The sequence below is a fragment of the Carcharodon carcharias genome, chromosome 11 (genome assembly GCF_017639515.1).
Source record: "Carcharodon carcharias isolate sCarCar2 chromosome 11, sCarCar2.pri, whole genome shotgun sequence".
Classification (NCBI taxonomy): Eukaryota; Metazoa; Chordata; class Chondrichthyes; order Lamniformes; family Lamnidae; genus Carcharodon; species Carcharodon carcharias.
In genome coordinates this window covers 5,479,511-5,506,200 of record NC_054477.1, presented here as the reverse complement: position 1 = coordinate 5,506,200, position 26,690 = coordinate 5,479,511, and the positions used below count along the sequence as shown (strand labels likewise).

At 49.7% G+C, this 26,690-nt stretch overlaps 1 protein-coding gene across 4 annotated transcripts in view; it reads left to right on the top strand.

Annotated features, from left to right (window-relative positions):
- The first annotated feature begins 8,298 nt into the window (after window positions 1-8,298).
- Window positions 8,299-26,690, top strand: part of folr (folate receptor) — a 46,140-nt gene continuing 27,748 nt past the window's right edge. For 2 of the 4 annotated variants that reach the window (XM_041199478.1, XM_041199477.1), the window contains exon 1: window positions 8,299-8,452. Coding sequence is in view for 1 of the 4 variants with exons in the window: in XM_041199476.1 (XP_041055410.1) it covers window positions 22,689-22,717 (29 nt within the window). In the remaining 3 variants the exon portion in view is untranslated. Of the gene's footprint in view, window positions 8,453-22,666; window positions 22,718-26,690 lie in introns of those variants that run through there. The other 2 variants (XM_041199480.1, XM_041199476.1) reach the window with 2 other exon arrangements.

Below are 26,690 nucleotides of genomic sequence, written 5' to 3'. Positions count from 1 at the left end.
TCTGGAGTCAGGCAGGGCTGCCCTCTCTCCCCTGTCCTGTTTTTGTGTTGCATAGAACCCTTGGCTGAGTCCATCAGGAAGGATCCGGGCGTAAGAGGAGTGACGATCCCAGGCAGTGGAAGCACTCAGGTCAAAGTTTCCCTGTATATGGACGATGTCGCCGTCTTCTGCTCGGATCCGCTGTCGGTGCGCAGACTGATCCACATCTGCGACCAGTTTGAACTGGCCTCAGGAGCCAAGGTAAATCGTGGGAAGAGTGAGGCCATGTTCTTTGGGAACTAGGCTGACTGATCCTTTGTCCCTTTCACCTTCAGGGCTGACGGCCTGAAGGTGCTGGGGATATGATTCAGAGGGATCAGGGCACGCGTTAGAAACTGGAAGGAGCGAGTGTCTATGGTGAAAAGAAAACTGGGCATGTGGGAGTGACGCTCCCTCTCCATTGCGGGTAAGAACCTGGTCATCAGGAGTGAGGCACTCTTGCTGTTGCTGTATGTGGCGCAGGTCTGGCCCATTCCAGACTCCTGCTCGATGGCGATCACCCGAGCCATCTTTCGCTTCTTCTGGAGGTCGAAAATGGATCGTGTCCGCAGGGACGCGATGTACAAGCCTCTAGATAAAGGGGGAAAAAACATGCCCAACATCGCCCTCATAATTCAACAACTTTAGGTCGTGAGCTCCCTCCCCCACCCCACCCCCTTTCTGTTTCCCCCTTCCTTTTCTTTTTTTTCCAATAAATTATATAGATTTTCCTTTTCCCACCTATTTCCATTATAAAAAGAGAAAAAGAAAAAAAAAATATTTATTTATTCATTTATTTATTTATTTTTACATCTTTTATGCTCTCCCCACCCCCACTAGAGCTATATCTTGAGTGCCCTACCATCCATTCTTAATTAGCGCATTCGTTTAGATAATATCACCAACTTTAACTTTAACACCTATGTGTTCTTTTGTTTTATTGTTGTTGATATCTTTTGATGATCTGATTCTATCACTGCTTGTTTGTCCCTACAACCACACCCCCACTCCACCTCTCTCTCTCCGCCCCCCACACACACACCTTAAACCAGCTTATATTTCAACTCTTTCTTGGACTCGAACTCAAGTTCTGTCGAAGGGTCATGAGGACTCGAAACATCAACTCTTTTCTTCGCCACCGATGCTGCCAGACCTGCTGAGTTTTTCCAGGTAATTCTGTTATTGTTTTTGTTTTGGATCGCCCTCATACTGATGGCCACCTTTGTGTGCGGCTGCATCAAGCTGTGCGTAGACCCTCGGTACGCAAACACCAAGTGTCACTACATGCTGAGGTTCTACCTGTCCCCGGTGTTACGAAGGATGGGTCTGGCCATGCTGCCGTGGAACGCTCCAAGTAGTTGGACCATGCCGTACCACCTGTTCCTCGTGGAAAAATTTGTGAGAGAAACACCTTTGACCACAAGTCCATCAGGCAGTGGTCGGCACATAACGTCTTAGAGGTCCTGCGGGAAAAGGAGAGGGTGAATCCTGTGGGATGGTTCCCTGAGCAGACTGTCAAAGTCATTTGGCAGAATGCCTCATCGCCAGAACTTTCCAACAAGCACCAAGACGTAGCTTGGCTGGTGGTGAGAAAGGCCCTCCCTGTCAGATCCTTCCTACACGCCAGGAGTCTCACCCCCTCTGCATGTTGCCCTCGAGGTGGCTGTGGTGGGGAAGAGACCGTTGTTCATCTCCTTGTGGATTGTGCCTTTGCAAAGAAGGTCTGGAGAGAGATGCTGTGGCTTCTGTCGAGGTTCATCCTGAGCAGTTCTGTGACACAGGACTCTGTGCTCTATGGACTGTTCCCAGGGACACACACTGAGACAAACATCAACTGCAGCTGGAGGATCATCAACTTGGTGAAAGACGCTCTTTGGTCTGCCCGAAACTTGTTGGTCTTCCAGCGCAAAGAGTTGTCCCCGACCGAGTGTTGCAGACTGGCACATTCCAAGGTCCAGGACTACGTGCTGAGGGACGCACTAAAGCTTGGGGCAGCTACCACAAAGGCACAATGGGGAAAGGTCGCTGTCTAAGACCTTTCTGCCACAGGGCACCGAGGGACTGGGAACTGTTGAGAGCCCCTTGGGCTGTACAGCTCAAAATGAATGTCTGCATTGAATGCTAATTGTATTATAAATGTATTGAAGCACCTCAGAGTGCAACATGATGTATGTTGACAACTCCAATACCATTGTCTGATTGTCTGCATCGACCACATTGAAATGATTGTAACATTCATTGATTGTATTGATGCACCTTATGATACATGTTGTAAAAGTTGAACCTGATTGTACTTTTGTGATGGTGATTTTGAAATGGTTTGGAATGTTGTTGAAGATATTTTATGAATAAAGTATATTTGTCAAAAAAAAAGTCTGGGAAGAGCGTCCTGCAATCAGCATCACAGACTGCACTGGAGTGCTTCTTTGAGAGTTTGGTGAGGAGGGAACGAGGTGATCCTTTGAGTACCATGAGTACGGTTGGGTAATTATTTACTACTTTTATCGCTTATAGTTTTTAAGGTCTTATTTTGTGGTTCATCGTTTGTAAGGGCTGTATTCTGTAACAACAAGGAGCAGCGAGGAAGGGCCCTAGAGTAATTGATACTATTTGATATTAAGTATCTTCCAAAAGATTTAATTCAATTTAAAGGGGTAAGTCATGGCAGGAGAGCTCAAAGCTGTGGTGTGCTCCTCCTGCTCTATGTGGGAAGCCGGGAACATTTCTAGTGCCCGGGGCCAGCCTGTGTGTGGGAAGTGTTTCCAACTGCAGCTCCTGGAAGCCCAGGTTTTGGAGCTGGAGCGGTGGCTGGGGACACTGTGGAGCATCTGTGAGGCGGAGAGTATTGTGGATAGCACGTATAGAGAGGTGGTCACACCGCAGGCTAAGAGTCCACAGGCAGGAAGGGAATGGGTGACCACCAGGCAGAGCACTAGGCAGGCAGTGCAGGAATCTCCTGTGGCTATTCCCCTACAAAACAGATATACCACTTTGGATACTGTTGAGGGGAATGGCCTCTCAGGGGAAAGCTGCAACGGCCAAATTCGTTGCACCACAGTTGGCTCTGCTGCACAGGGGAATGAGTAAAAAGTTTGGGAATGCAATAGTTATAGGAGATTCAACTGTAAGCGGAATAGATAAGCGTTTCTGTGGCCGCAAACGAGACTCTAGGATGGTATGTTGCCTCCCTGGTGATAGGTCAAGGATGTCTCAGAGCAGCTACAGGACATTCTGATTGGGGAGGGTGAACAGCCAGTGGTTGTGGTACACATTGGTACAAACAACATAGGTAAAAAAGGGATGAGGTCCCAAAAACAAAATTTAGGGAGTTAGGAAGTAAAAGGTAGTGATCTCAGGATTACTACCAGTGCCACGTGCTAGTCAGAGTAGAAATAGCAGGATACATTGGATGAATACGTGGCTGAAGAGTTGGTGTGAGGGGGAGGGTTTCAGATTCCTGGGGCATTTGGGACCGGTTCTGGGGGAGGTGGGACCAGTAGAAACTGGACAGGTTACACCTGGGCAGGACTGGGAATGATGTCTTGGGGGAATATTTACTAGAGTGTTTGGGGAGAGTTTAAACTAAAATGGCAGGGGGATGGGGACCAATTCAAGGAGTCAGAGGAGGGGGAATCAAGGACAAGAACAAAAGACAGAAAGGGGAATAAGAAGAGTGATAGGCAGAGAAATCAGGGGCAAGAATCAAACAGTGAAAATAGTGGGAATGGGACAAATAATGTTAAAAAGACGAGCCTTAAGGCTTTGTGCATTAACTCGAGGAGCATTCACAAGAAATCGGATGAATTAACCATGCAAATAGATGTAAACAGGTATGATATAGTTGGGATTATGGAGACATGGCTGCAGGGTGACCAGGGATGGGAACTGAAGATCCAGGGGTGCTCAGTATTTAGGAACGACAGACAATAAAGAAAAGGTGGTGGAGTTGCAGTGCTGGTTAAAGAGGAACTTAACGCAATAGTGAGGAAAGATATTAGCTCCGACGATGTGGAATCTGTATGGGTAAAGCTGAGAAACACTAAGGGACAAAAAATATTAGTGGGCGTTGTATATAGACACCCAAACTGTAATAGTGATGTTGGGAATGACATTAAACAGGAAATTAGAGACGCATGCAATAAAGAAACATCTGTAATTATGGGTGACTTTAATCTGCATATAGATTGGGCAGATCAAATTAGTAACAATACCGTAGAGGAGAAATTCCTAGAGTGTATACGGGATGGTTTTCTGGACCAATACGTTGAACCAACTAGAGAACAGGCCATCCTAGACTGGGTATTGTGTAATGAGAAAGGAATAATTGGCAATCTAGTTGTGCGAAGCCCCTTGGGGATGAGCAACCATAATATGATAGATTTTTTCATCAAGTTGAAGAGTTACGTGGTTGATTCTGAGACTAGGGTCCTGAATCTTAATAAAGGAAACTACGATGGTATGAGATGCGAGTTGGCTATGATGGATTGGGAAACATTACTTAAAGGGATGACGGTGGATAGGCATGGCAAACATTCAAAGTGCGCATGGGTGAACTGCAACAATTGTTTATTCCTGTCTGGTGCAAAAGTAAAACAGGAAAGGTGGCCAAACTATGGCTTACAAGGGAAACTAGAGATAGTATTAGATCCAAGGAAGAGGCATACAAATTGGCTAAAAAAAAACAACAGACCTGAGGATTGGGAGCAGTTTAGAATTCAGCAAAGGAGGACCAAGGGATTGATTAAGAAGGGGAAAATAGAGTACGAGAGTAAGCTTGTGGGGAACATAAAAACTGACTGTAAAAGTTTCTACAGGTATGTGAAGAGAAAAAGATTGGTGAAGTCAAATGTAGGTTCCTTACTGTCAAAAACAGGGGAATTTATAATGGGGAACAAAGAAATGGCTGACCAACTAAATACATACTTTGGTTCTGTCTTCACAAAGGAGGACACTAATAACATACCAGAAATGTTGGGGAACACAGGGTTTAGTGAGAGGGAGGAACTGAAAGAAATCAGTATTAGTAAAGAAATGGTATTGGGGAAATTGATGGGATTGAAGGCCGATAAATCCCCAGGGCCTGATAATCTACATCCCAGAGTACTTAAGGAAGTGGCCCTAGAAATAGTGGATGCATTGGTGGTCATCCTCCGAGATTCAATAGACTCTGGAACAGCTTCTACAGATTGGAGGGTAGCAAATGTAACCCCGTTATTTAAAAAGAGAGGTAGAGAGAAAACAGGGAATTATAGCCTGACAGGCAGTGGGGAAAATTCTAGATTTAAAATATAAAAGATTTAATAGCTGAGCACTTGGAAAACAGTGGCAGAATTGGACAGAGTCAGCATGGATTTATGAAAGGGAAATCATGCTTGTCAAATCTACTGGAATTTTTCAAGGATGTAACTAGTAGAGTTGATGAGGGTGAGCCAGTGGATGTGATTTATTTGGACTTTCAGAAGGCTTTCAACAAAGTCCCACATAAGAGATTGGCGTGTAAAATTAAAGCACATGGGATTGGGGGTAGTGTATTGAGATGTATAGAAAACTGGTTGGCAGACAGGGAACAAAGAGTAGGAATAAACGGGTCTTTTTCTGAATGACAGGCAGTGACTAATGGGGTACTGCAGGGATCGGTGCTGGGACCCCAGCTATTCACAATATACGTTAATGATTTAGATGAGGGAGCTAAATGTAATATCTTCAAAGTTGCAGATGACACAAAGCTGGGTGGGAGGGTGAGCTGTGAGGAGGATGCAGAGATGCTTCAGTGTGATTTGGACAAGCTGAGTGAGTGGACAAATGCATGGCAGATGCAGTATAATGTGGATAAATGTGAGATTATCCACTTTGGTAGCAAAAACAGGAAGGCAGGTTATTATCTGAACGGCTATAAATTGAGAGAGGGGGAATGTGCAACGAGGCCAGAGAGCCCTTGTACACCAGTCACTGAAGGTAAGCATGCAGGTGCAGCAGCTAGTAAAGAAGGCAAATGGTATGTTGGCCTTCAGAGCCAGAGGATTCGAGTACAGAAGCAGGGATGTCTTGCTGCAATTATACAGGGCCTTGGTGAGACCACACCTGGAATATTGTGTGCAGTTTTGGTCTCCTTATTTGAGGAAGGATGTTCTTGCTATAGAGGGAGTGCAGCAAAGGTTTACCGGACTGATTCCTGGGATGGCGGGACTGACATATGAGGAGAGATTGAGTCGATTAGGATTATATTTGCTGGAGTTCAGAAGAGTGAGGGGGGATCTCATAGAAACCTATAAAATTCTAACAGGACTAGATAGGATAGATGAAGGAAGGATGTTCCCGATGGTGGGGTGTCCAGAACCAGGGGTCACAGTCTGAGGATATGGGGTAGACCATTTAGGACTGAGATGAGGAGAAATTTCTTCACCCAGATAGTGGTGAGCCTGTGGAATTCACTGCCACAGAAAATAGTTGAGGCCAAAACATTGTAAGTTTTCAAGGAGTTAGATATAGCTCTTGGGGCAAAAGGAATCAAAGGGTATGGGGAGAAAGCGGGAGCAGTCTATAGAGTTGGATGATCAGCCATGATCATGATGAATGGCAGAGCAGGCTCGAAGGACTGACTGGCATACTCCTGCCCCTAGTTTCTATGCTTCTTCATAGGACAACCCACCCATTCCTGGTATTAGTTTAGTAAACCTTCTCTGAACTGCTTCCAATGCATTTACAACTTTCCTTAAAAATGGAGACCAATACTGTACACAGTACTCCAGATGTGGCCTCACCAGTGTCCTGTACAACTGAAGCATAACCTCCCTACTTTTATATTCAATTCCCCTCACAATAAATGACAACATGCATACTAGCCTTTAGTGATTCATGCACAAGGACACCCAGGTTCCTCTCAATCTCACTAATTAGATAATATTTTTCTTTTTTATTCTTCCCGCCAAAATGGACAATTTCACAATTCACACATTATACTCCATTTGCCAGATCGTTGCCCGCTCACTTGACCTATCTATGTCCCCTCGTAGCCTCCTTTTGTCCTTTTCACAACTTACTTTCCTGCCCATCGCTGTATCAGCAGCAAATTTAGCAACCATACCTTCCGTCCCTTCATCAAAGTCATTCATATAAATTGTAAAAATTTGATACCCCAGCTCTGATCCCTGTGGCACACCACTCGTACATCCTGCCATCCAGAAAAACCCATTTAGGCTACTCAACATTTTCTGTTAGCTAGCCAATCTTCGGGGAGTCTCCAGGTGGAGTTTAAGTTATTCGAGTGGGACTGCGAGTGAGTGAGTTGGCCAGCAGGGAGATGTCCGCAAGCATGACCCAGACCTCCCTGTCGCTTGCCATTTCAACACTCCACCCTGCTCTCATGCCCACATGTCTGTCCTTGGCCTGCTGCATTGTTCCAGTGAAGCTCAACGCAAACTGGAGGAACAGCACCTCATCTTCTGACTAGGCACTTTACAGCCTTCCGGACTGAATATTGAGCTCAACAATTTTAGATCATGAACTCTCTCCTCCATCCCCACCCCCTTCCCGATCCCCCTTTTTTCCCATAATTTATACAGATTTTTCTTTTCCCACCTATTTCCATTATTTTTAAATGCATTTCCATCCATTGTTTTATCTCTACCTTTTAGCCTATTTCGATCCCTTCCCCCCACCCAACCCCCACAAGGGCTATCTGTACATTGCTCGTCCTGCTTTCTACCTCAACGTCACCATTAGCACATTTCTTGGCTAATTTCACCACCGTCAACACCTCTTTGTCCTTTTTTCTATGACATCTTTTGGCTATCTCCACTTATCCCTGGCCCTCTATCCAGCTCTACCTGTCCCACCCCCCCCCCTTAAACCAGCTTATATTTCACTTCTTTTCTATTTTTCCTTAGTTCTGATGAAGAGTCATACGGACTCGCAACACTAACTCTGCCAATCCTTTCCACAGGTGCTGTCGGACCTGCTGAGTTTTTTCCAGCAATTTTTTTGCTTTTGGTTCAATATTTTTACATCTGGTAAAGAGAAACGTTCAAAGAAAATGGCAAAGGGAGGGTGGAAAAACAATGTCCCTATGATTTTTCTCCAGGGTTGCACGTAAGTAGCGTTCTGGAGACTCCAGGCCAGTCCGGGAGGAGTTGGTAACGCTGGATGCCAGCTGAAGAAGGGGCCAATGCGCAGTCGCCCCGCCCCGCCCCGCCCCGCCCCTCTCCTCTCGTGTGTAGCGAGGTGTGTGTAGCATTGGCGGCGCATGCGCAGTGGCAGGGTAAGCACGTGGCGGCGGAGGAGGGGCGTGGGCAGCAGCAGCTGGAATACACCTGGGCACAGATGAGAGAGGTGGGAGAGCCAGGTAACTCCCATTGCAGCACGTGGAATAACTCAGAGCCGGGCAGAGGGAGGGATCAGGTGTCCCCCGTGCGGAGGCACTTTCAGCATTTTCCAGGTCTGTCTTTCTTTGGCTGCAGCTTTTAGAAATTATATGTTATAAAACAGTCACCCCCCCCCCCCCCAACCCCAACAACCCCCACCCCAAAATAAAAACCCCGATTCTGGCTGCGGGCTGGGTCTAAAGTAGCTGCTTGAGGTTGAATGGAATCGCAGAACTTTTAACGGTGTTTAAAAATAGAGAGGCTGCCTGGTAATGTGAGTGTGTGTGTGTGTGTGTGTGTGGGGGGGGAGGGTGGGTCAGTGTATGTATGTGGGGGGGGGGAGGTGTGTGTGTGTGTGTGTCGGGGGGAGGGAGGGGGTGTGTGTGTGTGTGTGTGTGTGTGGGGAGGGGGTGGGGGGGGAGGGAGGGGTGGGTGGGTGTGTGTATGTGTGTCGGGGGGAGGGAGGGAGGGTTATGTGTGTCGGGGGGAGGGAGGGAGGGTTATGTGTGTCGGGGGTGGGGAGTCTGCTTTCCGAGGGCTGAGAAGCTGGTTGTCAGGCTCCCCCAGTCTTTAAGCCCAGTCCCTTCTTTGTCTCCTGTTAAATGAGTGCCACAGATTTGTGGCATTGGGTCAGCTTCAGAAGTTAAGAGTCTCGTCTGACGAGTTCTTGGCTTGTTAACTGTAAAAATTTGTTGGAAGAATTCTGGTTTCCCGAAGTTTAATTGTATATTAGGAAAAAGAATATGTAACTTCAGAATCAAAAGGAGATAACCCGTTGGTTTGAGGTTTTATGGTATTTAAGTAATTGTGTGCATGTGCGTGTGTATAATGCGAATCCATGTGACGTTTTGCAAATTCAACTTGGCTTTGCATTGCGAGAAGTGATCAGTTGAGCACTCGATCTGTTTGCGTTAGTTAGCTGACCAAACTTCAGTCCAGAATGCTGAGGGAGTGCAATGATATTAGAGAGGCAGTTTAAAAAAAAACTAAAACAAGTGCGTGGTGCAGATTAACCCTTTCGAGCACTCCAGGTTTTTTGGAAGTTACACCTTTGTTAATTGGCAAAGATTTTTCAGTAGTACTGCGGGAGTGCTGCACTGTCATATGTGCCGTCTGTTAAGAACATAAGAAATAGGAGCAGGAATAGGCCATTCGGCCCCTTAAGACTGCCCCATCATTCAATAAGATCATGGCTGATCTGCCCCAGGCCTCAACTCCTCTTTCGTGCCAGCTCCTCAGAGCCCTCGACTACCCAAATAAGAGCTTATGTTCTAAAGCCTGATATTTAAAATGTTTCAGCTTGTTTCTGCATTTCGTGCACTGGGTGTAACTGGGAAGAGGGTGGGTAGGATGCTTTGCACAGCGGACGATAGGGGGGAGGTGCTTGGGACACTGGCAGAGATCCGAGGATAGGCGAGAGGTGCTCGGGACACTGGCAGAGACCCGAGGATAGGAGAGAGGCACTTGGCACATCGACAGATTCCTGAGAATAGGAGGGAGGTGCTCGGGACACTGCCAGATTCCTGACAACTGCTCTGAGTGGGTGGAAGCAAAATTGTTTAAATAAGGATGAAAGAAAACTTTAATTTCACTTTGTTCAAGACACAAGATTGCATATTTCACCAATATTATTGTCTTGGTAACCACGCTAACAAAGGTTAGGAGACTCAGACAGTTAAAACTGTCGTTGTATTTGCAGTCATGGTGACCACTTCTGAACGAGGGATTTATTAAAATAAATAGGCCATGCCAGGTCATGTTTGCAGACAAACAATAGAAGAATTGTGTCTCTAATTCTTTGCTAACTTTTTTTTAGATGAGGTGCCTAACCGAGTCTCCGTCTGTGCCTCAGATGGATGCAAATGACCTCTTCGCCATCATTTTGAATAAGAGCAGGGGGGACATTCTCCCCAGTGTCCGGGGGCCAGTATTTATCCCTCAATCAATATTATTAAGACAGTGATAAAAACACCTGGAAAAAATCAGCAGGTCTGACAGCATCTGCAGAGAAAAACACAGTTAACGTTTCAAGTCCGTATGACCCTTCAACAGAACTAAGGAAAAATAGAAAAGAGGTGAAATATAAGCTGGTTTAAGGGGGGTGGGACAGGTAGAGCTGGATAGAGGGCCAGTGACAGGTGGAGATAACCAAACGATGTCATAGACAAAAGGAAAACAGGTGTTCAAGGTGGTGATATTATCTAAGGAATGTGCTAATAGGTGACATTAAGGGTAGAAAGCAGGACAAGCAAGGTACAGATAGCCCTCATGCTTGGCCTAAATAGCCAAGTGGTTATGGTACTGGGTTTGTAACCCCAAGATCAAGAGTTCAAATCTCACAATGGCAAACTATGTAACTTCATCTGAAACAGATGGAAACGGGTTTGTACTCGAAAGAGGTACAGATAGCCCTCATGGAGGTGGGGGGAAGGGATCGAAATAGGCTAAAAGGTAGAGATAAAACAATGGATGGAAATACATTTTAAAATAATGGAAATAAGTGGGAAAAGGAAAATATATATAAATTATTGGAAAAAAGGGGGATCGGAAAGGGGGTGGAGATGGAGGAGAGAGTTCATGATCTAAAGTTGTTGAACTCAATATTCAGAATGGAAGGCTGTAAAGTGCCTAGTCGGAAGATGAGGTGCTGTTCCTCCAGTTTGCGTTGAGCTTCACTGGAACAATGCAGCAGGCCAAGGACGGACATGTGGACATGAGAGCAGGGTGGTGTGTTGAAATGACAAATGACAGGGAGATCTGGGTCGTGCTTGCGGACAGACCGAAGGTGTTCTGCAAAGCGGTCACCCAGTCTGCGTTTGGTCTCTCCAATGTAGAGGAAACTGCATTGGGAGCAGCGAATGCAGTAGACTAAATTGAGGGAAGCGCGAGTGAAATGCTGCTTCACTTGAAAGGAGTGTTTGGACCCTTGGATGGTGAGGAGAGGGGAAGTAAAGGGGCAGATGTTGCACCTTCTGCGGTTACATGGGAAGGTGCCGTGGGAGGGGGTTGAGGTGTAGGGGGTGATGGAGGAGTGGACAAGGGTGTCCCGGAGGGAACGATCCCTGCGGAATGCTGCCGGGGGGTGGTGAAAGGAAGATGTGTTTGGTGGTGGCATCATGCTGGAGTTGGTGGAAATGGCGGAGGATGATCCTTTGAATGCGGAGGCTGGAGGGGTGATAAGTGAGGACAAGGGGGACCCTATCATGGTTCTGGGAGGGAGAGGAAGGTTTGAGGGCAGATGGGCAGGACATGTTTGAGGGCCCTGTCAACCACCGTGGGTGGAAATCCTCGGTTAAGGAAGAAGGAAGACACGTCAGAGGAACTCCGCTTCTTCCTCGAACAGAGGCCTGAACAATCCCTGTCCACCACTACTCTCCTCCGTCTGGCTGAACTTGTTCTCTTACTGAACAATTTCTCCTTAAACTCCTCTCACTTCCTCCAAATGAAAGGTGTGGCTGTGGGTACCCAGTTATGCCTGTCTCTTTATGGGGTATGTCGAACATTCCTTGTTCCAGTCCTACTCTGGCCCCCTCCCACAACTCTTTCTCTGGTACATCGATGACTGCTTCATGCTCTCGTCTGGATCTGGAAAAGTTTATTAATTTTGCTTCCAATTTCCACCCCTCCATCATTTTCACATGGTCCATCTCTGACACTTCCCTTCCCTTCTTTGACCTCACTGTCTCAATCTCTGGTGATAGACTGTCCACCAATATTCATTACAAGCCTACCGACTCCCACAGCTACCTCGACTACAGCTCCTCACACCCCGCTTCCTGTAAGAACTCCATCCCATTCTCTCAGTTCCTTCGCCTCCGTCGCATCTGTTCTGATGATGCCACTTTCAAAAACAGTTCCTCTGACATGCCTTCCTTCTTCATTAACCGAGGTTTTCCACCCACGGTAGTTGACAGGCCTCAACCTTGTCCGGCCCATCTCCCGCGCATCCACCCTCACACTTTCCTCTCCCTCCAAGAACCATGATAGGGTCCCCCTTGTCCTCATTTATCACCCCACCAGCCTCTGCATTCAAAGGATCATCCTCCGCCAACTCCAGCATGATGCCACCACCAAACATATCTTCACCCCCACAGTGGCATTCCTCAGGGACTGTTCCCTCCGAGACACCCTTGTGTACTCCTCCATCACCCCCTACACCTCAACCCCCTCCCATGGCACGTTCCCATGTAACCTCAGAAGGTGCAACACCTGCTCCTTTACTTCCCCTCTCCTCACTGTCCAAGGGCCCAAACACTCCTTTGAAGTGAAGCAGCATTTCACTTGCACTTCCCTCAATTTAGTCTACTGCATTCACTGCTCCCAATGCGGTTTCCTCTATATTGGAAAGACCAAACGCAGACTGGGTGACCACTTTGCGCAACACCTTCGGTCTGTCCGCAAGCATGACCCAGACCTCCCTGTCACTTGCCATTTCAACACTCCACCCTGCTCTCATGCCCACATCTCCATCCTTAGCCTGCTGCATTGTTCCAGTGAAGCTAAACGCAAACTGGAGGAACAGCACCTCCTTCCGATTAGGCACTTTACAGCCTTCCGGACTGAATATTGAGTTCAACAATTTTAGATCATGAGCTCTCCCCTCCATCTCCACCCTCTTTTCTGATCCCCCTTTTTTCCAATAACTTATATAGATTTTTCTTTTCCCACCTATTTCCATTATTTTTAAGTGTATTTCTATCCGTTGTTTTATCTCTACCTTTTAGCCTATTTCGATCCCTTCCCCCCACCCCACCCCCACTGGGCCTATCTGTACCTTGCTCGTCCTGCTTTCTACCCTTAATTAGCACATTCCTTAGATAATATCACCACCATCAACACCTCTTTGTCTTTTTGTCTCTGACATCTTTTGGCTATCTCCACCTATCACTGACCCTCTATCCAGCTCTACCTGTCCCACTCCCCTTAAACCAGTTTAAGGGGGGGGTGGGACAGGTAGAGCTGGATAGAGGGCCAGTGATAGGTGGAGATAACCAAAAGATGTCATAGACAAAAGGACAAAGAGGAGTTGAAGGTGGTGATATTATCTAAGGATTGTGCTAATAGGTGACCTTAAGGGTAGAAAGCAGGACGAACAAGGTACAGATAGCCCTAGTGGGGGTGGGGTGGGGGAAGGAATCGAAATAGGCTAAAAGGGGGAGAAAAAACAATGGATGGAAATACATTTACAAATAATGGAAATAGGTGGGAAAAGAAAAATCTATATAAATTATTGGAAAAAAAGGGGATGGAGGAGAGGTTTCATGATTTAAAATTGTTGAACTCAATATTCAGTCCGGAAGGCTGTAAAGTGCCTAGTCGGAAGATGAGGTGCTGTTCCTCCCGTTTGCGTTGAGCTTCACTGGAACAATGCAGCAGGCCAAGGATGGACATGTGGGCATGAGAGCAGGGTGGTGTGTTGAGAACACTTGACCTCTCCCTCCAGCAGCACCGACATACCCTATTTCTAAGCTGCCCGTGCCCCAGTTTCATTTTATTCTTCGTCTCATCCAACACCTCAACAAGAAACTTTGTCTCTTTCTTTCAGGTGCAAAGGAGCGCAAGCTCCAACAACTCATCGACACCAACGCCCATCCAGGACCCTCCAAACCTGCCTGTCCCTCTGTCCCCATCCCGTCTTCCAATCCCAGCCCCGGCCCTGTATTCACCATACCCCCTGACCTTCCCCTCTCCAATGCTGAACGTTCAGTGCTCAGCAAAGGACTTAGTTTCATACCCTTGCGCCCTCATCTCAATGAATTTCGGGCTCGGCATGACACTGAACTGTTCTTCCACCGTCTTCGTCTCCGTGCTCACTTCTTTGGGCAGGAGTCCTCTCCCTGTTCAACGGATCCTTTTACCACCTCCAATATTCACCCTCCACCTGGACCCCTCCGTCTGCATTCTTACCTTTTCTTGATCTTTTCATTGAGAACTGTCAGCATGACATCAGTCGTCTCCATTTCTCTGCTGCTCTCACGCACTCTAACCTGTCTTTCTCTGAACTTGCTGCACTCCGTTCTCTCAGGTCCAACCCTGACATTGTCATCAAACCTGCTGATAAAGGTCGTGCTGTTGTTGTCTGGCGCACTGACCTCTACCTCACAGAGGCTGAGTGTCAACTTGCAGACACTACCTCCTAACTCACCCTGTACCATGACCCCACCACTGAACATCAAGCCATTGTTTCCAGGACTGTAACTGACCTCATCTCCTCTGGAGATCTTCCTTCCACAGCTTCCAGCCTGATAGTCTCCCAACCTCGGACGGCCCGCTTCTACCTCCTACCAAAAATCCACAAACAGGACTATCCCAGCAGACCGATCGTGTCAGCCTGTTCCTGCACCACAGAACTCGTTTTTTGCTATCTTGACTCCATTCTCTCTCCCGTTGTCCAGTCCCTTCCGACCTACATCCGTGATTCCTCTGACACCCTACATCACATCAACTATTTCCAGTTCCTTGGCCCCAACCACCTCCTCTTCACCAGGGATGTCCAATCCCTCTACACCTCCATCCTCCAACGGGATGGTCTGATGGCTCTCCCCTTCATACTCAAACAGAGGCCCAAACAATCCCCATCCACCTCTACTCTCCTCTGTCTGGCTGAACTTGTTCTATCACTGAACAATTTCTCCTTAAACGCCTTTCACTTCCTCCAAATAAAAGGTGTGCCTATGGGTACCCGCACGGGCCCCAGTTATGCCTGTCTCTTTATGGGGTATGTGGAACATTCCTTGTTCCAGTCTTACTCCGGCTCCCCTCCCACAACTCTTTCTCCAGTACATCGATGACTGCTTTGGTGCTGCTTCATGCTCTTGTCTGGACCTGGAAAAAGTTATTAATTTTGCTTCTGACTTCCACCTCTCCATCATTTTCACATGGTCCATCTCTGATACTTCCCTTCCCTTCCTTGACCTCTCTGTCTTAATTTCTGGTGATAGACTGTCCACCAATATTCATTACAAGCCTACCGACTCCCACAGCTACCTTGACTACACACCCTGCTTCCTGTAAGGACTCCATCCCATTCTCTCAGTTCCTTCGCCTCCGTCGCATCTGTTCTGATAATGCCACTTTCAAAAACAGTTCCTCTGACATGTCTTCCTTCTTCCTTAACCAAGGTTTTCCACCCACGGTGGTTGACAGGGCCCTCAACCGTGTCCGGCCCATCACCCGCGTGTCCGGCCCATCACCCGCGCATCCACCCTCACACCTTCCTCCCTCTCCCAGAACCATGTTAAGGTCCCCCCGTCCTCACTTATCACCCCACCAGCCTCCGCATTCAAAGGATCATCCTCCGCCATTTCCACCAACTCCAGCACGATGCCACCAGCAAACACATCTTCCCTTCACTCCCCCGATGGCATTCCTCAGGGATCATTCCCTCCGGGACACCCTGGTCCACTCCTCCATCGCCCCCTATACCTCAACCCCCTCCCACAGCACCTTCCCATGCAACACAGAAGGTGCAACACCTGCCCCTTTACTTCCCCCCTCTTCACTGTCCAAGGGCCCAAACATTCCTTTGAAGTGAAGCAGCATTTCACTTGCACTTCCCTCAATTTAGTCTACTGCATTTGTTGCTTCCAATGCAGTTTCCTCTACATTGGAGAGACCAAACGCAGACTGGATGATCACTTTGCAGAACACCTTCAGTCTGTCCACAAGCATGACCCAGACCTCCCTGTCGCTTGCCATTTCAACACTGCACCCTGCTCTCATGCCCACATGTCCATCCTTGGCCTGCTGCATTGTTCCAGTGAAGCTCAACGCAAACTGAAGGAACAGCACCTCATCTTCCGACTAGGCACTTGACAGCCTTCCGGACTGAATATTGAGTTCAGCAATTTTAGATCATGAACTCTCTCTTCCATCCCCATCCACTTTCCGATCTGTTGAAGGGTCATTCGGACTTGAAACGTTAACTGTTCCTCTCTGCAGATGCTGCCAGACCTGCTGAGTTTTTCCAGGTATTTTTGTTTTTGTTTTGGATTTCCAGCATCTGCAGTTTTTTGCTTTTACCCTTTCCGATCCCCCTTTTTCCCCAATAATTTATATATATTTTTCTTTTCCCATGTATTTCCATTATTTTTAAATCTATTTCCAACCATTGTTTTATCTCTACCTTTTAGCTTATTTCGATCCCTTCCCTTCCCCCCACCCCACCCCCACTAGAGCTATCTGTACCTTGCTTGTCCTGCTCTCTACCCTTAATTAGCACATTCCTTAGATAATATCACCACCTTCAACACCTCTGTGCTTTTGTCTCTCACATCTTTTGGTTATCTCCACCTATCACTGACCCTCTATCCAGCTCTAGTTGTCACAACCCCCCCTTAAACCAGCTTATATTTCAAAAGCAAAAAACTGTGGATGCTGCAAATCCAAAACCAAAAAATACCTGGAAAAACTCAGCAGGTCTGGCAGCATCTGCGGAGAGGGACACAGTTAACGTTTCAAGTCCGAAGGACTCTTCAACAAAACTAATAAAAATAGAAAAGAGGTGAAATATAAGCTGCCCTATCTCCTTTCTCAGTGACTGTTTCCGTCTCCGAATTACCCCAAGTGGATTTCAACTGGAATTCCACCCCTCATGTTTCGAACCCACCCAGAATTACAGGTATCTCCGGGACATAAAGCGTTTCTCGGACTGCTGTTCCCGTCACATTCTGAAATCCACACTCAGTGCCATGCGCCGCCATATGAACACACTCGACCTCTCCCTCCAGCAGCACCGCCGTACCCTTTTTCAAAGCTGCGCGTGCCCCCAGTTTCATTTTATTCTTCGTCTCATCCGACGCCTCAACAAGAAACTTTTTCTCTATCTCTCAAGTGCTAAGGAACGCAAGCTCCAACAGCTCATCGACACCAGCACCCATCTAGGACCCTCCACCCCTGCCTGTCCCTCCGTCCCCACCCCATCTTCCAATCCCAACCCCAGCCGTGTATTCACTATACCCCCTGACCTTCCCCTCTCCGATGCTGAACATTCAGTGCTCAGCAAAGGACTTAGTTTCATACCCCTACGCCCTCATCTCAATGAATTTCAGGCTCGGCACGATGCTGAATTCTTCTTCCACCGTCTTCGTCTCCGGGCTCACTTCTTTGGGCAGGAGTCCTCTCCCTGTTCAACGGATCCTTTTACCCACCTCCAATATTCTCCCTCCACCTGGACCCCTCCCTCTGGATTCTTAACTTCTCTTGATCTTTTCATTGAGAACTGTTGGCGCGACATTAGTCGTCTCAATTTCTCTGCTCCTCTCACCCATTATAATCTCTCTCTCGCTGAACATACTGCACTCCATTCTCTCAGGTCCAACTGTGACATCGTCATCAAACCCGCTGACAAAGTTGGTGCTGTTGTCTGGCGCGCTGACCTCTACCTCGCGGAGGCTGAGCGTCAACTCGCAGACACTTCCTCCTACCTCTCCCTGGACTATGACCCCACTACTTAACATCAAGCCATTGTTTCCAGGACTGTCACTGACCACATCTCATCTCTGGGGATCTTCCTCCCACAGCTTCCAACCTGTTAGTCGCCCAACCTCGGACTGCCCGCTTCTACCTCCTATCCAAAATCCACAAACAGAACTGTCCCAGTAGACCGATCGTGTCAGCTTGCTCCTGCACCACAGAACTCATTTCTCGTTATCTTGACTCCCTTCTCTCTCCCCTTGTCCAGTCCCTTCCCACCTACATCCGTGATTCCTCTGACACCTTACGTCACATCAACAATTTCCAGTTCCCTGGCCCCAACCGCTTCCTCTTCACCATGGACGTCCAATCTCTCTACACCTCCATCCCCCACCAGGATGGTCTGAGGGCCCTTAGCTTCTTGCTCGAACAGAGGCCTGAACAATCCCCATCCACCACTACTCTCCTCCGTCTGGCTGAACTTGTTCTCACACTGAACAATTTCTCCTTAAACTCCTCTCACTTCCTCCAAATAAAAGGTGAGGCTATGGGTACCCGCATGGGCCCCAGCTATGCCTGACTCTTTATGGGGTATGTGGAACATTCCTTGTTCCAGTCCTACTCCGGCCCCCTTCCACAACTCTTTCTCCGGTACATCGATGATTACTTCCGTGCTGCTTCATGCTCTCGTCGGGACTTGGAAAAATTTATTAATTTTGCTTCCAATCTCCACCCCTCCATCATTTTCACATGGTCCATCTCTGACACTTCCCTTCCCTTCCTTGACCTCTCTGTCTCAATCTCTGGTGATAGACTGTCCACCAATATCCATTACAAACCTACCGACTCCCACAGCTACCTTGACTACAGCTCCTCACACCCTGCTTCCTGTAAGGATTCCATCCCATTCTCTCAGTTCCTTCGCCTCCGTCGCATCTGTTCCAATGATGCTACCTTCAAAAACAGTTCCTCTGACATGTCTTCCTTCTTCCTTGACCGAGGTTTTGACAGGGCCCTCAACCGTGTCTGGCCCATCTCCCGCACATCCACCCTCACGCCTTCTCCTCCCTCCCAGAAACATGATAGGGTCCCCCTTGTCCTCACTTATCACCCCACCAGCCTCCACATTCAAAGGATCATCCTCCGCCATTTCCTCCAACTCCAGCATGATGCCGCCACTAAACACATCTTCCCTTCACCCCCACTGTTGGCATTCCGTAGGGATCGTTCCCTCCGGGACACCCTGGTCCACTCCTCCATCACCCCCTACTCCTCAACCCCCACCTATGGCACCACCCCATGCCCACGCAAAAGATGTAACACCTGCCCCTTGACTTCCTCTCTCCTCACCGTCCAAGGGCCTAAACACTCCTTTCAAGTGAAGCAACATTTCACTTGCATTTCCCCCAACTTATTCTACTGCATTCGTTGCTCCCAATGCGGTCTCCTCTACATTGGAGAGACCAAACGTAAACTGGGCGACCGCTTTGCAGAACACCTGCGGTCTGTCCGCAAGAATGACCCAAACCTCTCTGTCGCTTGCCATTTCAACACTCTACCCTGCTCTCTTGTCCACATGTCTGTCCTTGGCTTGTTCCAGTGAAGCCCAACGCAAACTGGAGGAACAACACCTCATCTTCCGACTAGGCACTTTACAACCTTCCGGACTTAGTATTGAATTCAACAACTTTAGGTCCTGAACTCCCTCCTCCATCCCCACCCCCTTTCTGTTTCTTCCCCCTTCCTTTTGTTTTTTTCCAATAAATTATATCGATTTTTCTTTATCCCACCTATTTCCATTATTTTAAAATATTTTTAAATCTTTTATGCTCCCCCCACCCCCACTAGAACAAAACCTTGAGTGCCCTACCATCCATTCTTAATTAGCATATTCGTTTAGATAATATCACCAACTTCGACACCTATGTGTTCTTTTGTTCTGTTGTCTGTGACATCTTTTGATGATCTGCTTCTATCACTGCTTGTATGTCCCTACAACCACACCACCCCCCTCCACTTCTTTCTCTCCCCCCCACCCCCCAACCGAACTTAAACCAACTTATATTTCACCCCTTCTTGGATTCACCTAGTTCTGTTGAAGGGTCATGAGGACTCGAAACATCAACTCTTTTCTTCTCCGCTGATGCTGCCAGACCTGCTGAGTTTTTCCAGGTAATTCTGCTTTTGTTTTGAAGGTAGTCATGTAAGGAATGTGCTAATTAAGGGTAGAAAGCAGGACGAGCAAGGTACAGATAGCCCTAGTGGGGGTGGGGTGGGGGGAAGGGATCGAAATAGGCTAAAAGGTAGAGATAAAACAATGGATAGAAATACATTTAAAAATAATGGAAATAGGTGGGAAAAGAAAACTCTATATAAATTATTGGAAGAAAGAGGGTGGGGATGGAGGAGAGAGTTCATGATCTAAAATTGTTGAACTGAATATTCAGTCCAGAAGGCTGTAAAGTGCCTAATCGGAAAATGAGGTGCTGTTCCTCCAGTTTGCGTTTAGCTTCACTGGAACAATGCAGCAGGCCAAGGATGGACACGTGGGCTTGAGAGCAGGGTGGAGTGTTGCAATGGCAAGCGACAGGGAGGTCTGGGTCATGCTTGTGGTCAAACTGAAGGTGTTCTGCAAAGTGGTCACCCAGCCTGCATTTGGTGTCTCCAATGTAGAGGAAACTGCATTGGGAGCAGCGAATGCAGTAAACTAAGTTGAGGGAAGTGCAAGTGAAATGCTGCTTCACTTGAAAGGCGTGTTTGGGGCCCTTGGACAATGAGGAGAGGGGAAGTAAAGGGGCAGGTATTGCATCTTCTGTGGTTGCATGGGATGATGCCGTGGGAGGGGGTTGAGATGTAGGGGTTGATGGAGGAGTGGACCAGGGTGTCCCAGAGGGAACGATCCCTGCGGAATGCAGGGTTGAAGGGAAGATGTTTTTGGTTTTGGCATCATGCTGGAGTTGGTGTAAACGGTGGAGGATGATCCTTTCAATGCGGAGGCTGGTGGGGTGATAAGTGAGGACAAGGGGGACCCTATCATGGTTCTGGGCAGAAGAGGAAGGTTTGAGGGCAGATGGGCAGGATACGGTTGAGGGCCCTGTCAACCACCGTGGGTGGAAAACCTCGGTTAAGGAAGAAGGAAGACATGTCAGAGGAACTCCGCTTCTTCCTCGAACAGAGGCCTGAACAATCCCCGTCCACCACTACTCTCCTCCGTCTGGCTGAACTTGTTCTCTCACTGAACAATTTCTCCTTAAACTCCTCTCACTTCCTCCAAATAAAAGGTGTGGCTATGGGTACCCGCACGGACCCCAGTTATGCCTGTCTCTTTATGGGGTATGTGGAACATTCCTTGTTCCAGTCCTACTCTGGCCCCCTTCCACAACTCTTTCTCTGGTACATCGATGACTGCTTCAGTGTTGCTTTATGCTCTTGTCTGGATCTGGAAAAAGTTATTAATTTTGCTTCCAATCTCCACCCCTCCATTTTTTCACATGGTCCATCTCTGACACTTCCCTTCTCTTCCTTGACCTTGCTGTCTCAATCTCTGGTGATAGACTGTCCACCAATATCCATTACAAACCTACCAACTCCCACAGCTACCTCGACTACAGCTCCTCACACCCCGCTTCCTGTAAGAACTCCATCCCATTCTCTCAGTCCCTTCACCTCCATCGCATCTGTTCTGATGATGCCACTTTCAAAAACAGTTCCTCTGACATGTCCTCCTTCTTCCTTAACCGAGGTTTTCCACCCATGGTAGTTGACAGGCCTCAACCGTGTCCGGCCCATCTCCCGCACATCCGCCCTCACACCTTCCTGTCCCTTCAAGAACCATGATAGGGTCACCCTTGTCCTCACTTATCACCCCAACAGCCTCCGCATTCAAAGGATCATCCTCCGCCATTTCTACGAACTCCAGCACGATGCCACCATCAAACATATCTTTCCTTCATTCCCCCGGCGGCATTCCTCATGGATCGTTCCCTCTGGGACACCCTGGTCCACTTCTCCATCACCCCCTACACCTCAACCCCCTCCCACGGCACCTTCCAATGCAACCGCAGAAGGTGCAACACCTGCCCCTTTACTTCCCCCCTCCTCACCGTCCAAGGGTCCAAACACTCCTTTCAAGTGAAGCAGCACTTCACATGCACTTCCCTCAATTTAGTCTACTGCATTCGCTGCTCCCAATGCTGTTTCCTCTACATTGGAGACCAAACACAGACTGGGTGACCGCTTTGCAGAACACCTTCGGTCTGTCCGCAAGCATGACCCAGATCTCCCTGTCACTTGCCATTTTAACTCTCCATCCTGCTCTCATGCCCACACGTCCGTCCTTGGCCTGCTGCATTGTTCCAGTGAAACTCAACGCAAATTGGAGGAACAGCACCTCATCTTCCGATTAGGCACTTTACAGCCTTCTGGACTGAATATTCAGTTCAACAATTTTAGATCATGAACTCTCACCTCCATCCCCACCCCCTTTCCGATCCCCCTTTTTTCCAGTAATTTATATAGATTTTTCTTTTCCCACCTATTTCCATTATTTTTAAATGTATTTCTATCCATTGTTTTATCTCTACCTTTTAGCCTATTTCGATCCCTTTCCCCCACCCTCACTAGGGCTATCTGTACCTTGCTCGTCCTGCTTTCTACCCTTAATGTCACCTATCAGCACATTCCTTAGATAATAACACCACCTTCAACACCTCTTTGTCCTTTTGTCTGTGACATCTTTTGGCAATCTCCACCTATCACTGACCCTCTATCCAGCTCTACCTGTCCCACCCCCACCCCTCCCTTAAATCAGCTTATATTTCACCTCTTTTCTATTTTTCCTTAGTTCTGTTGAAGAGTTATACGGACTCGAAACGTTAACTGTGTTCCTCGCTGCCGATGCTGCCAGACCTCCTGAGTTTCTCCAGGTATTTTTCTGTTTGTTTCAGCTTATATTTCACCTCTTTTCTATTTTTCCTTAGTTCTGTTGAAGAGTCCTGTGGACTCGAAATGTTAACTGTGTTCCTCCCCGCAGATGCTCTCAGAGCTGCTGTGTTTTTCCAAATATTCTTATTTTTGATTTGGGTTTCCAGCATCCGCTGTTTTTTGCTTTTATATTATTGAAACAATATCTCGGCATTATCATATAGCTGTGGGATCTTGCTGTGTGCAAATTGGCTGCCTTGTTCCCTACATTCCAACAATGACTGCACTTCTAAACTTCTACATTGGCCCTATAATGTCTTGGGACACCCTGAGTTTGTGAGAGGCACTATATCAATGCAAGTCTGTTTTAGTCTCGTGGAGTGGTGGAATAACAAAGTGCGCATTTATATAGCACCTTTTAATGTAGGAAAACGTCCCAAGGCTCTTCATAGGAGCCATTATCGAACAAAATTGGAGTACGAGTGGCATGAGGTACCAGGACAGACAACCAAAAAATTGGTCATCAAGAGTTGTGTTTTGAGCAGAGTCCTAAACTCACTGCTTCTCTACCAGCTTTAAGTTGGGTGGGGGGGTGGTGGCGCTGGGGTAGAATTTCAGAGTTGAAGAGGGAAGATTTGCACGACAACAGGTAAGGGGTGGGGGAGGTGAGAAATGCTGAGTTGCTCTTGCAGAGAGCCAGCACGGCCACGACAGGCAGAATGGCCACCTGGGCTGTAAGCTTTCTCTGACCTCAGAGTTTGAGGACACAGCCATGTGCTGAAGTGATTAAAATCGAGGATGCACAAGAGGTCAGAGTTGGAGGAGAGCAGTCATCTTGGGGTGTTGAAGGCCTGGAGGGGGCTATGGGGTAGGGAGGGGCGAGGTTATGGAGGGATCTGAATTTTGGAATCAAAATGCCGCTGGCCCCTGGGGTTGGTGGGGGGGGGGTAGTATAATTCAAAGGGTGAAGGGTGATCTGTGAATGGGGAAAGGGCCTTGGAGCTGTATGTCCTCTTCCTGTCCCTGAGCTTTGCTGCCTCCCCTGTGGGTTAACGCCCCAATCTGTGCAGGACTGGGTCACGCTGACCAAGGTGTGAGCGTGGGTGTAAAATCAGTGCTCAGGCTGCACTGATCTCGACTGGAGGGAGCGCTTAACCCAGCTGGGTCAGGGAGTGAAGTGACAGGCGAGATTAGCAGCTCCTGAACTGCTGTCCAGTCTACCACCCGCCGGTTGGAAATTCTGGACATAAGAACATCCCTTCGGGATGGTGAGCTGATTAGCAGAGCAGACTCTATGGGCCAAATGGCCTCCTTCTCCATCATGTAATGGTGAGACAGTGGGACAGCCTGGGTTGTGTGGGGGTGGTGTGAGTGGGTGGGTGGATGCAGATGATGGGGATCCGCACGCTGATTGAAGAGTTGACCCTTCAGTTGAGCCAATTTTACACACGCGCGCTCACACTCACTCACACAACACACAAGCCTCCAGCGCCTTCCTGATTTCCATTCGTCCACCACTGGCAACCGAACACTGAGCTGTCAGGGCACTAAGCAGAAATCTCTCGCGCTCCCTCTCGCTCTCTCTCTGGCGCGCTCCCTCTCGCTCTCTCTCTGGCGCGCTCCCTCTCGCTCTCTCTCTGGCGCGCTCCCTCTCGCGCTCTCTCTCTGGCGCGCTCCCTCTCGCTCTCTCTCTGGCGTGCTCCCTCTCGCTCTCTCTCTCTGGCGCGCTCCCTCTCGCTCTCTCTCTGGCGCGCTCCCTCTCGCTCTCTCTCTGGCGCGCTCCCTCTCGCTCTCTCTCTGGCGCGCTCCCTCTCGCTCTCTCTCTGGCGCGCTCCCTCTCGCTCTCTCTCTCTGGCGCGCTCCCTCTCGCTCTCTCTCTGGCGCGCTCCCTCTCGCTCTCTCTCTGGCGCGCTCCCTCTCGCTCTCTCTCTGGCGCGCTCCCTCTCGCTCTCTCTCTGGCGCGCTCCCTCTCGCTCTCTCTCTCTGGCGCGCTCCCTCTCGCTCTCTCTCTCTGGCGTGCCCCCTCTCGCTCTCTCTCTCTGGCGCGCTCCCTCTCGCTCCCTCTCTGGCGCGCTCCCTCTCGCTCCCTCTCTGGCGCGCTCCCTCTCGCTCCCTCTCTGGCGCGCTCCCTCTCGCTCTCTCTCTCTGGCGCGCTCCCTCTCGCTCTCTCTCACTGGCGCGCTCCCTCTCGCTCTCTCTCACTGGCGCGCTCCCTCTCGCTCTCTCTCACTGGCGCGCTCCCTCTCGCTCTCTCTCTCTGGCGCGCTCCCTCTCGCTCTCTCTGGCGCGCTCCCTCTCGCTCTCTCTCTCTGGCGCGCTCCCTCTCGCTCTCTCTCTCTGGCGCGCTCCCTCTCGCTCTCTCTCTCTCTGGCGCGCTCCCTCTCGCTCTCTCTCTCTCTGGCGCGCTCCCTCTCGCTCTCTCTCTCTCTGGCGCGCTCGCTCTCTCTCTCTGGCGCGCTCCCTCTCGCTCTCTCTCTCTGGCGCGCTCCCTCTCGCTCTCTCTCTCTGGCGCGCTCCCTCTCGCTCTCTCTCTCTGGCGCGCTCCCTCTCGCTCTCTCTCTCTGGCGCGCTCCCTCTCGCTCTCTCTCTCTGGCGCGCTCCCTCTCGCTCTCTCTCTCTGGCGCGCTCCCTCTCGCTCTCTCTCTCTGGCGCGCTCCCTCTCGCTCTCTCTCTCTGGCGCGCTCCCTCTCGCTCTCTCTCTCTGGCGCGCTCCCTCTCGCTCTCTCTCTCTGGCGCGCTCCCTCTCGCTCTCTCTCTCTGGCGCGCTCCCTCTCGCTCTCTCTCTCTGGCGCGCTCCCTCTCGCTCTCTCTCTCTGGCGCGCTCCCTCTCGCTCTCTCTCTCTGGCGCGCTCCCTCTCGCTCTCTCTCTCTGGCGCGCTCCCTCTCGCTCTCTCTCTCTGGCGCGCTCCCTCTCGCTCTCTCTCTCTGGCGCGCTCCCTCTCGCTCTCTCTCTCTGGCGCGCTCCCTCTCGCTCTCTCTCTCTGGCGCGCTCCCTCTCGCTCTCTCTCTCTGGCGCGCTCCCTCTCGCTCTCTCTCTCTGGCGCGCTCCCTCTCGCTCTCTCTCTCTGGCGCGCTCCCTCTCGCTCTCTCTCTCTGGCGCGCTCCCTCTCGCTCTCTCTCTCTGGCGCGCTCCCTCTCGCTCTCTCTCTCTGGCGCGCTCCCTCTCGCTCTCTCTCTCTGGCGCGCTCCCTCTCGCTCTCTCTCTCTCTGGCGCGCTCCCTCTCGCTCTCTCTCTCTCTGGCGCGCTCCCTCTCGCTCTCTCTCTCTCTCTCTGGCGCGCTCCCTCTCGCTCTCTCTCTCTCTCTCTGGCGCGCTCCCTCTCGCTCTCTCTCTCTCTCTCTGGAGCGCTCCCTCTCGCTCTCTCTCTCTCTCTCTCTGGCGCGCTCCCTCTCGCTCTCTCTCTCTCTCTCTCTGGCGTGCTCCCTCTCGCTCTCTCTCTCTCTCTCTCTGGCGCGCTCCCTCTCGCTCTCTCTCTCTCTCTCTCTGGCGCGCTCCCTCTCGCTCTCTCTCTCTCTCTCTGGCGCGCTCCCTCTCGCTCTCTCTCTCTCTCTCTGGCGCGCTCCCTCTCGCTCTCTCTCTCTCTCTCTGGCGCGCTCCCTCTCGCTCTCTCTCTCTCTCTCTGGCGCGCTCCCTCTCGCTCTCTCTCTCTCTCTCTGGCGCGCTCCCTCTCGCTCTCTCTCTCTCTCTCTGGCGCGCTCCCTCTCGCTCTCTCTCTCTCTCTCTGGCGCGCTCCCTCTCGCTCGCTCTCTCTCTCTCTGGCGCGCTCCCTCTCGCTCTCTCTCTCTCTCTCTGGCGCGCTCCCTCTCGCTCTCTCTCTCTCTCTCTGGCGCGCTCCCTCTCGCTCTCTCTCTCTCTCTCTGGCGCGCTCCCTCTCGCTCTCTCTCTCTCTCTCTGGCGCGCTCCCTCTCGCTCGCTCTCTCTCTCTCTGGCGCGCTCCCTCTCGCTCTCTCTCTCTCTCTCTGGCGCGCTCCCTCT